The sequence below is a fragment of the Acomys russatus genome, chromosome 25 (assembly GCF_903995435.1).
Source record: "Acomys russatus chromosome 25, mAcoRus1.1, whole genome shotgun sequence".
Lineage (NCBI taxonomy): Eukaryota > Metazoa > Chordata > Mammalia > Rodentia > Muridae > Acomys > Acomys russatus.
In genome coordinates, this window is record NC_067161.1 from 39,639,617 (window position 1) to 39,651,050 (window position 11,434).

The window sequence follows — 11,434 nt, forward strand, 5'->3', positions numbered from 1 at the left end:
ATCCCTGATCTTGCCACATAGTCCCTCCAATCTCAGGCCATCCTGGAAAACTCCACCCCATGGCCCCTCCCCCAGAACCCCTATATAAACCCTGCTTTCTGATCAGTTCCCTGCTAGTTCTAGCCGGAGCAGAGGCAGCCACCCTCCTGGGTTTTTCTCTCCCAATAAATCTCTTGTGTGAAGTTTGTTATGCGTTGCAACTTTGTGGGACTCCTTAGACCCCAGATGCCAGGATGCCTCTGCGAGCAGAGCTGTTACATTTGCACTAGACCTTCCCCTGCTGGAGCAGAGCTGAAACACAGCGAATGTTTCTCTGCTCTTGACTGAGGATGAGATGTGACTAGCTGCTTCCTCCACCATGCAGCTTTTTATCAGGGTATTTATTATGACCACAGAAGTGAAACCACAGCACAGAAATGAACTTCAACATAACTCGATGTGCAACGCTGTCTCTCTGCCTGTCTCTTTGTCTCTGTGTCTCTGTCCCTCTCCTCTCCCCTCCCCGCCTCTTGTTTTTCTAGACAGGGTTTCCCTGTGTAGCCCTGGCTACCTTGACACTCACTATGTAGACCAGGCTGGCCTTAAACTCAGAGATCCACCTGCCTCTGCCTCCCAAGTGCTGGCTTTAAAGGTGTGTGCCACCACCATCTAATATTTTGTTTTCTTTTCTTTGAGACCTCCTCTCACAACAAGTAGCTGACCTTCAGCCAATCATCAGTGGTCAATTGTTCAAACCATTATAAATAAGTTGGATGCACGTGATAACCAATCAGGTTGCTTCTTTATCTTACGCTCCTTCTCTGCGGGCCCTCCTTTTCCCTCTGCCTATGTAGTGGTACAAGGGCCCCTGAATCATTTTTAGTGAGACCCTGTCGCCTGACTCTAAATCATGACGTATGATCTGTGAAATATGTCTTGTGTAATTTTCAACAAAGGCGGCATTTATTTCTCTAGGCAATGCACACCTTGGGAATTCGGTGCGCAGGCTCACTCCGCCAAGAGAACACTACTTTTTCTCGTGGACATCCTCCCCCAAGCTCCACAGTTTAGCCTTGTACAAGGTGATGTCACGGTAGACCTTGAAGTGGTTCAGCCTGTGGTCCTGGCGATCTGGGTCGATCTAAAAGGGAGGAGGCAGGATCAGAGGAGCAGACCAGGGTTTACGTGATGTAAAGTTTGGTTTGAAACAGGCCCACCATCCTGTGACAGCAGGGCTTCTCCGTGCTAGACCCTGTGTTGTGACATGGAGATGGGGACATTCACATCAAAGACCCCCAAACTGAAGGACAATAACTTATCAAAGGTGAGGTGGTCCTGGCTCTGCTGCTTGAAGGAAGGCTCACAACCACTGCAAAGTAGCTCGCAGAGAAGAGACCTGCTGATGCCAAGCCACTGGGACAGCACCTCACATGGGCTACCAAACAAAAGCCTAAACTTGTGGAAGGAGGATGGCTGGCGATAAAGTAAGCTCTCTAATGTGTAAATCCTGTAGGGGCTACGCTGTGCAGCTAGAGACCATACTTTTCAGCATTTACCTGGAGGCATGAGGCTGAGAGATGCCTGAGGAATTATCGTGTGAGTTCCCCAATGACCCCATACTGAAGTTGGGGCTCATCGCCTGAGCAGGAGAGGTCCTCATAGGGCATTCAGGGCTCCAAATAGAGACCAGTCAGGCTTCTTCTGCCCCAAATTGCATCACTCTGAACTCCAGATTAATGCCTTTTGTGATTCCCCAGGCATGGACCCAATAGGCTTGGAGGGGGTTGCGGTTTGGATAGGGTCCCCCTGAAAAGATCATGCACTTAAGGATTGGTGCCCTATGCGAGCATTTGTCAGAGGTGAGCCACTGGGAAAGAGCCTGGGGCTCTGACTAAAGTAGTCAACTGATAGCTACAAACCTGTGCAAACTACCAGGAGGTGGTAAGCAGGCCTCACTGAGGGAGCAGCCACTGGAGTGTGTCCTTGGGGCCTATATCTTGCCTTGGTCCCTTTCCTGTAATACTGTTTATACTTCCTGGCTGCTATGAGACTTACAAGAAGAAGTCTGTCAGGGAGGGAGGGAGCCGACCAAGGTGGACCGGAGTCTGAGTCGGGCCTCATTCTGCCATGGTGTCCTCCCTCACTCCAGGCCCAGGAACAGTGCCACCAGTCACCATGGGTTGAACCTCTGAAACCCTGAGCCAAAATAAGCCCTTCCTTCATGGAGTTTTTCCCATGCGTTGCCATGGGGATGAAGCCCATCTCTCAGGCAATGCTTCCTTTCCTACATCACCAGTGCCATCTGATGCATTGTGCCAAGGTCATGGTGATGAACAGAACCACACTGTTTGCAGACACCTGGCAACCGTTGTTTATCCGCAAGGCCTAGGTTCCGAACAGGACATACCCAGCTGGCCCAGCCTACCAGGAGATGTACTGGGAGGTCAAGGACACATTTCCACACCCATACTTTGAATTCAAAGGATCTAGAACTCTAGTCTTTAAAAATACAAAAGAGGGCAAGATGCTTCGACCTGCTGGGAGGCTGTTGAGTCTGCCTGCTGACTCAGAGGCATTTCCTTTTTGCTTCTCCTCCAAGTTTCAGGTGCCGGCCAGAGGCTCCGGGTTCTTTCTCTAGTACTTTGGGCTTTTTCATTCTTTCTTGAAAGCTTCCCTCCCCCACCATGTGGCTACCTGTCTTATGCAAAAGCACAGCGCCCCTCTCTCTCTCTCTCTCTCTCTCTCTCTCTCTCTCTCTCTCTCTCTCTCTCTCTCTCTCTCAACCACCTATGAATCTACAATAAACTACTCTCTAAAACTAGAAAAATAAATAAATAAAAGCAGGGGAGGAGGGCACAGAGTTAAATAATGTGCGCTTTGTAACAATTTCCTGTATTGGTCCTTTATCTAATTAACCTAATTCCTGCCTTTGCCTCAATTTTCTTTTCTTCAAACCTTCCTTCTCACGTGGAGAAGATTCTCTCATTGATCACACTGCTTTTTGCTGGCCTGTGCTCTATTTAATTAGGTCTGCCTCTTTGAACTCCTATACCCATCCCTGTCTTGTCCAGTTTCAGCAAAAGTCCTGTTAAACCCACTAACAAGAGCCACCACCCTCAGTGGTGTGTTCTCAACCTCCAAATCCCACCACGTCTCACATGTGAAGCCTGATCACCTTTTCTGCCTTCTGCAATGGTCCTCAGGTTAGGCTGGCCTGAGTCTCCCTCATCCCTGAAGCATCCTGTCAACAATCTCCACCTGTTGATCCTTGCTTTCAGGCGCTCACTTGTCCACACTGCCTTCAAAGTTCAGCCCATTCTCTGCCCCCTGCAAATCCCAGTCTTGGGCTAGTACCCATGGCAGCATATCCTCATGTGAATAATGTCTTCCTTTACTTTTTGTTGTTTCTGTTTTTCGAGACGGGGTTTCCCTGTGTAGCCTTGACTATCCTGGACTCACTTTGTAGACCACAGTGATCTGCCTGCCTCTGCCTCCGAAGTGCTGGGATTAAAGGCGTGTACCACCACTGCCCGGCCTAATGTCTTCCTTTAAACAATCACTCAATAACTGATTCATTATCCATTTTCAGTAATGTCATTAATTTCTTCTTCCGCACCCCTCCCTCATTCACTGAGTTTGCTCTCCTATCCCTCTCTTTCTCTTTTTTTTTTTTTCTCCTTTGTAAAGTCTTCGCTTCTCCAGCTCCCCAGCCATCCCTTTTTCTCTCTCTTTTAAATTCAGCCTTCCCTGTGTAAATTCTAGGGGTCCATTAACAGCTTTCCCCTGTTTTCTGAAGGATTCTCTCTCCCAGACAACACCCCATATCTGAAGAAGGCAAGCACTGCAGGTAAGGCATGGTAAAGATTGGACTGACGGAGACTTTAGTGACATCCCCATGAGGTGGCCTGGCAGCAGCCACACCTGCTGGGATTAGAGCTGTATAACTGGTAAGAAGCTGGGCCCTCTGCATAGGAGGAAGACACAGGAAATGCAGAGTGGAGGAAGCCCTCAGTGGGTAAAGAGACTGTCTATCAAGCCAAGAAGCAGGGTCAGGCTGTAACTTGAGTCATCTGGGCTCTGGGCCCCTTCTTCTGATTGTTCCCATCGACATTACAGTGGCCCACTGTAAGTTTATTGAGAAATATCTATGTGCTAGGTACCGTTCTAGGTACCTTACAAATACTGCCTTCTTGTGCTCAAAAACCCCATGAGGTAGATTCTATAGTATTTTCATCTCATAATTACAAAACTAAGTCACAAAGAAACTTAATGGCTTTCCCAAGGTCACACAACTAGGGACTATAACCTGGAATTCAAATCCAGGGGAACTTGCCTCCCCAGCCTGTCCTCTTGGCCACCACTGGCATTGCTGTTAAGGCTCCCGGGTACCACTCTGTGAAGGAGCTGTGCTCACCAAGGGATGTGGTTCCCATCCGATTTCTTGGGCTTCAGTCTGGGTCTCTGAATATTTCTTCCTTGGACCCTGTGCAGCATGGTGAATGAGGTTCAGGAACTTAACTGCGAGATGAGGCACAGTTAAAAAGGAGTCAGAAACCACCACAACAGCCAGCATGGCATGAGAAACCTAAGAAAGCAGTAGTGGAATTCATACTGTGGTGGCAACCAACAGCTTTCTAATTGGTCTGAAGGCCTGCTCAGCAAGAGGAGAACAATGTCTGGTACTGAAAACCCAGCCAACTGCTCTGGGCTAGTGAAGTCATGAATCTTGGAGGAGGTCCTACAACCATCACTTTACTAAATCAGCATAGTCCCTAACTGTGTTGTAAATATTTAGCTTTATACCTAGTCCCTAACTGTGTTGTAAATATTTAGCTTTATACCTAGTCCCTAACTGTGTTGTAAATATTTAGCTCTATACCCACAAAGAAACTTCTCTTTGCAGCCAAGGGGGACCATAACAGAAAAAGCACAACTTCTCAAGCGTCAGAGAACAAGAGAAAAGACATGATGTGGTGTTCGCTCCCAACAGATACATCTACAACCCAATTCCTGCACATAAAGCTCAGAGATTGTTGAGGAAGTGGGTGGAAAGATGGTAAGAGACAGAGAAAACAAAGACAGAGTCCGGAGATGATGTATCCTAGAGATGCCAGCGAAGCTACACCCATAAAGTCTCACCAACGTGGCTGCCTAAACAAGACCCGAAAAAATGACCCCACCAATGGATGTGCCAATATGGAAGGCCGGAAGCTCCTGAGACCTCAACCCTAGACAAAGAGCTACAGGCACCTAAGGCAGGCTGAGAGCAGGAGAAACAGTTTACCCCAGGGACGAGCCCTGCAACTGGTTATCCGATATATAGTGAGCAGCCCTGAAATCATACAAGTAGCATTATATAGTATAGCAACAATGAAAGAAAAAGCTTAAGGATTTGAGGGAAAAAACATTGTGGGGCTACATGGAGGACTTCGGGGGAAGGAAAGGGAAAGAAGGAAATGATGTGATTATAATTTCAAAAGAATTGTTTTAAATTGTTTTTTTAAAAAGTCAGAGTCTTGGACCAAGATGTGTTGCCCTATCCTTGACCTAGCCATGGGCTCCCTATAGAAAAAGCAATGGCCTCGGCCCAAGATGTGGGAATCTGGTTCTCTGCCCATCTTTCAACTACTTTTTCTGAGTCCTGCGGCCTTGGGCAAGGCAGACATGAGCCCTGTTGTCTTGTGGCTTGTGTTCTAAGTGGAAAACAAAGGACACAATATTCAGGCATACACATAAACCTCCCGAAGTGTGTCCCATACTTTAGAGAAAGGAGCGGGTACTGCAATATGTCCAGTTCACAACAAAAAAAACCGAGTCATCAGGCAGCTTAGGAACTTACGATGTCACACAACTAGCGAGAGAAGGGGGACTCTGAATGTTGAGCAGAGGACAGCCCTGGGACAGGAGAGATGGAAAGCCCACCGTGGACAGCCAAGGGCAAAGGTCATGCTGTACAGAGCTCTCTCAGGCCATGCTGGCACCTTTGCTTTCTGTGCCTTTCACAAACCGTGAAGCCTTTACACACAGCCTGGGAAGTCCTGCCTCTGCCTGGAGTCTCCGAGAACTTCCCAGAATACCACTGCCTGACCGAGCCACCAGTATGTAACATTGGCTCACTCATCCCATTCCCTAACTCCTCTTCAGGTATGTGCACGCCTGCTTGCTTCTCCTTCATAATGAGGCCCTCCTCCTAGCCGCATTCCATGGACTCTCACAGGGTAATTGTGAAAAGAACAGCCAACTTTTACTGAGCACTACATACCACGCCCCATCCTAAGCATTTGCATAAATTTGCCTAGACCTCATAACAACCCTTAAAAAATGTTTCAGAAAGCTTTTTGAAAAGGAAAAAAAAAAAAAAAAAACTAGGACTAACTAGTCGCCCTAGTTAGCTTTAAGTGTCAATTTAGCACAGCCTAGGTTCATCTGAGAGGAAGGCCTAGATTGAGGAATTGCCTGCATCAGACTGGGCTGTGAGCATATCCACTGGGGATTGCCTGGATTGAGAATTGATGTAGGAGGGCTCAGCCCACTGTGGGCAGCACCATCCCTACACAGGTGGAGCTGGGATGTCTATGTAAGAAAGCTAGCTGAGCATAAGCTTGTAAGCAAGTGAGCCAGAAACTGAGCTAGTGAGCAGCCTTCTCCCCACCCCAACCCCCCATTACTTCTGCTTCAAGCTCCTGATCCAGCCCCTGACTTCCCTCAGGGGAATGAGACCTGGAAATGTAAAATGAAATAAGCCCTTTCCTCCCCCAAATTGCTTTTGGTCAGATTGGGTTACACAGCATCAGAGTGGAACTAGAGCACTGCCCAAAGTCAATTGCTTAGTAGGTGGTGGGATTGAAATTTGAAACCAGTTAATATGACTTCAGTGTTGGGTGGATGGATGGATGGATCGATGGACGGTCATATGGATGGATGCAGGATTAGGGCATTGGGAACATTATTGTTGTCTTCATGCTTAATAAGCTGGCATTGTGGCTGAATATGTCAGTCTCCTGTGACGTTGCTTAAATCCAGTTCAGAGGACCCCATACTTGCCCAAAGGTGGCAGAACCCTGAGAGGTGTCCACAGCCTGCTTGCCCCTTCCTCTGTGCCTGAATCTTTGTTTCCTCAAGCCCAGCACTTACTATCTGCAGGCTCCTCCAAGTTATCGTGCCAAGACATGGGCTTCCTGGAAATTGGGTGAACTGGAGAAAGACAAGCAGCACAATTCAGATTATCAGGTGACGCCCTGGACCACATCCTGCTTAGCATTCACTAAGGAGTCTGGCATATGCCAGGAACTGTTCAGGACACTAAAGAGCAAGGCCTCACAGCAAGCATGTTGCTCTAGTACCATAGCCAGGAGTGCCTACTTGACCTGAAAAGACCAAAAAGAAGCACAGCTGACAATCAGCTTGTGACCACAGAGACACTCTCTGTGTGTCCCACATGGGTGCTGGATTCAGGTTTCCAGCATGGAAAAATTTTACTTTGGGCCAATGCTGCTTGGCAGAGAAGCAAATGTGCCTGAAGTCCAGTTCCTGAGAACTGGACAGGGATGGACACACAGGAAACTGAATCCACATTTTCCAATTCCTGACGTTGACGGGAGCACTGCAATGGGGCTGCAAGCAAGACAGGGATGCTCTCCCTGCTCTGAGAGCCTTCCTTCTATTCGTGATGACTGACAGCAGACCAACATGGGTATCATGTGAGGGAGAACCTGGGAGCAAGCTATGTGCATAGAGGTCATGGCATGGGTGTGTGATGAGTGTCCCAAGAAGTGCCTGTGAGTCCTTCCCTGAATGAAGGAGGCGGGGTCCATATGTGAGAAGAAGATGAGTGACAGCCTGGTGAAGTCAGAAACATCAAATGGGGAAACTCAAGAGGAGACACCTGGTAAAGAGCAATGAGCAAGGTCATGGGAAGAACCAGTGCCCTCCAAGAAGCTCTGTGTCTCAGACCTTATTAGCTATGTTCATCCCATCGCAGCCACTCCCAAACACCTAAGATATGCATCTGTGTCACTCTCTTATTAGCAAAGTCTTTATGGGTGAAAGTAAACACCGACACACCATACTGCATTCTCACTTTATTCCAGTGGACCTCATTCATCATGTCCCCATAGGGCCTGGGCCAAAAGACAGCACTGTCTGAGAAAGCCTGAATGAGAAAGCCTGGATGTGGCCTTCAGGGGTACCTTTTAATTCTTCGAATGAGCAATGTTTAAACAGAATTGGAGTGTAACCTTTCTCTTGACTCTGGAGATCGGGGCTCCTGGTGAGAACTAGGTTTCGGGTGGGTAAAATGAAGTTCCCACACTTCCTGCACACAGCCAGGCTCTGTGCACTGTGGCTAAGGAGGCACAGAGGTAAGGGACAAGGAACGTGTAGGGGTGGGAGATCTGTTCCTACAGAACTGAAGGCAGGAAGAAGCATGTGTGTCTCCCCGGCGGTAGCCGGGGCAGAGCAGCGTAGACACTGACTTTTCAGGTGGGGCTTGGGTGGGAGAGGGGGTGGTATGGTTAAATATGGGGGTTTAAGAATGAATAGAAGCTGGTGGCAACCAGAAACAGATCCAATGGAGCCTTGGAGGCTATTATTGGGGTAAAACTTCAGCTCAGAGACTGCAGGAGGCCTCCAAAATGTTGACATAGGGCCCTGCTCTGTTTGTTTGTTTGTTTATTTGTTTTTTAACAGAAAGGAGTGTGGGGGAAGGAAGTCTGCTTGGAGGGAGAGTAGCTTGGAGCCCCCTCAGACTACCACAAATCCTCCTGGGGCTTCAGACACTATAGTGGCCTACTCAGACACTATTGAAGAGTGAATGGCCTCACCACAGAGGCTGCCTGAGCACAGTGACCTTTTGCTGGGCTGCACAGATGTTAATGGGGGGAGCTGTGGGGAGTGACTGGTGTGTTCAGTATGGCAGGGTGGTGTGAGGGTAAGGCCTCAGCTCACAGAGCAGCATTGGTTCAATGGAGCCAGCAGAGCGGCAGAGGATGGGGAAAGAGCCAGTGAGCCAGGCGCCTGTGGGCTGCCCCGGGAAGGCTGCTGGGAGGTGGTGCGACACAGGAGTCTGGAGTTCTGTTTCAGGCCCAGAAGCATTGTCACAGAGCCCCCATGAAGTCACACAGAAGGAAACAATGAGAGGCCAGGAGAAGGGGTGGCTTTATGAGTAGTGGGGGCGAGGAGAGTGTCAAGCTCTGTGCCTGGTAGCCTGCCACGTCTGAGTCTTAAGGAGGTCTGGAGCAAGAAGTCAAAGCAATAGCAGCAAACCATACAAGAACAAACCCCCCCTTGGGTGTATTAAAAATAAACCAAACTACTAACAAAAAGCAGATATAAAAACCCTGCGCAGAACTAACCCCCTCTTTCCCTCCCTCCCTCCCCCCGCCCCCCCCCCGCCCCATCAGTTCCGGATGGAGAGAGATATCCTCAAAGCTCAACATGTCTGAACTCTCAGGAGACAACTAACTAGAGGCAGAAGATGCCTCTTTTCTCACTCCTCCAAACCCTTGAGCCTGCTCACCTTTGCGCAGGGGATTCACATGATACTGCGTGTACAGCTTCTGCGTCCTCAGCTCTTTGAGGAATAGCTCCCGCAAGATCTGGTTCTGATGAACTTCGTCCTGAACTTGCTTCTGCCCCATCTTTCCCGCCATGGCCTTGCCCTAGCCCTGAGAGGTCAGGCTATCTAACTTCCCTTGCCAGGAGAAAGGTCGCCTTCTATGGTCTCCAGGCAAGGGTGTTCCGGTTTGTGTTCAGGCAACAGCGTCCTTTCTGTATCTAGGCAACAGCGCTTAGGTTCCACAGCACCGCCCTCCCTAGCTGCCTTTCCAGCCTCTATCCACTCCACCCCTCCTAGCTCTCAAGCTCTGGGTATCTCCTTAGGCTTCACCAACGCTCTCAGACCCAGACTCAGCGCTGCAAGTAAAGACTGGCTGTCCCTTGGGCCACACAGGAAGAAAAAGACTGAAGAGTGGATCTCACCGTGGCTGGTCACTTCCTAAAAGACGGTTTGGGGAGGACCCAGAAACCTATAGGTTTGAGGGAGAAAAACAAAACAAAACAAAAAAACCAATCTCCTCTAAAACTAACTCTCTCTCTCTCTCTCTCTCTCTCTCTCTCTCTCTCTCTCTCTCTCTCTCTCTCTTCCCTAGTTGCAAAGGTTCCGAGTTCCAGCTGCTGTGGTTTCAGTCACCTTTGCTGTTTAACAAGTCTACTGGAATCCTGATGATGAAAAGTGAAAGTGCTCCAGGGAACTGAATCTAAAAAGGTCTGCTTCTCCTGTTCCCATTAACCTCTTTTCTCTCCTGTCTAGGGTAGGTGGGTTAGAAGGGAGGTGTAAGCCTTAAAGAACCCCAAATAAAGTAGGTTTGGAAACATTCAAAGCCTACCATTATACGGTTTCCTTTTTGATGAGGGTTTTAAATATCAAGCCAGATTTCCTGATGGCCTCTCCAGGTACACAGAGATAAAAGACACTGGTCAGTAAAGCTGACTCAAGCCCCTTAAACAGGAGAGGTGAAGCTCAGGCTCTCCCTCAGCCCAGGGCACAGAGCGGCCGCGACATCCATATCCTGAAGGCTGAGTGATATTTTTAGCTCGGGAAATAGACCTTCCTGCAATACTTTCTTTTGTAGCCTGGATTCCCAGGTCACCTGGGCATGCGCTTTCCAGAATCAAGTTCATTACTCCGATCAATGGTGTGTTTGAGCCCTGGTTCCCACCAAATTGGCTCATTGTCTGAATCCCTAAAGGATTCATTTTTAAAGGCAGATTTTGTTGCATAATTTATTTTTATTATCTATAAGTTTGCGATCTTAGTTCCTGGAAGCGATGAGCTAACTTAGATTCTAACCAAGAAAAAGGGACAATGAAATATACCCTGTTGAACCAGAAGGTCAGTCGTTCCTAACCCAGATGCTGCTGGTCCTGGGCTCCAAGCTCGAGTCTCAACAGACATTTTCTCTAGAATGGGAAACCACCATCCCCTATGCCAGTGATTTAACTGGCTTCTCTGAATTCCACAGATACTCGGTGCCTTTATTTATTGCAATTCTATTATCAGCCATTTGTAAAGTTGGTGCTTGAAGAAGGAAGAAGTCTGGCCATGGTGGCATTGATGGGCTGGGAAAGACTGCAGGCTTCGTGGTGAGGAGGGCAGAAGATGTGCAAGAGTCCAAAGTCATCTGGGGAGTGTGTGAGCACGGGAGCAATGGAGGACAGCCCAAGAGACACTTGTGAAGTGGGAAAGCTTGATCTACATAACCTCCTGCTTTTCCTCTAGTCAGCTCTTCCACCAATGGAGTTAATGTTTTATTAGAAAGCTGCTGTAGTTACTGTAATATGTCACCAAGATGCTTGACTCTTGGGATGAGGTTTTAGAGGAAACAGTCTATCAGTGAGGGTGTGGCAGGGCAGAGCAGGTCACAGGAACACAGACCAGGACCAAGGCCAGAGAACA

General features: G+C 48.5%; 1 protein-coding gene across 1 annotated transcript; it reads right to left on the reverse strand.

Moving 5' to 3' along the window:
- Nucleotides 1–901: 901 nt before the first annotated feature.
- Nucleotides 902–9,735, reverse strand: Cfap144 (cilia and flagella associated protein 144). Its single transcript, XM_051167639.1, has 4 exons — nt 9,497–9,735; nt 7,114–7,173; nt 4,394–4,497; nt 902–1,120 (listed from the first exon to the last, which is right to left on the reverse strand). The coding sequence occupies exons 1-4, from the start codon at nt 9,627–9,629 to the stop codon at nt 1,007–1,009; spliced, it is 411 nt and encodes a 136-aa protein (XP_051023596.1). The 5' UTR covers nt 9,630–9,735; the 3' UTR covers nt 902–1,006.
- Nucleotides 9,736–11,434: the final 1,699 nt, after the last annotated feature.

Bases quoted from the DNA above. Each gene is read 5' to 3' on its own strand.
- Cfap144 (XM_051167639.1), bottom strand. From the start codon at position 9,629: ATGGCGGGAAAGATGGGGCAGAAGCAAGTTCAGGACGAAGTTCATCAG. The intron at 4,498-7,113 runs GTAAGTGCTGGG...CTCATCTCGCAG, and splicing joins CTTGGAGGAGCCTGCAGATA to TTAAGTTCCTGAACCTCATT. The intron at 1,121-4,393 runs GTGAGCACAGCT...CCTCCCTTTTAG, and splicing joins GATGGGAACCACATCCCTTG to ATCGACCCAGATCGCCAGGA.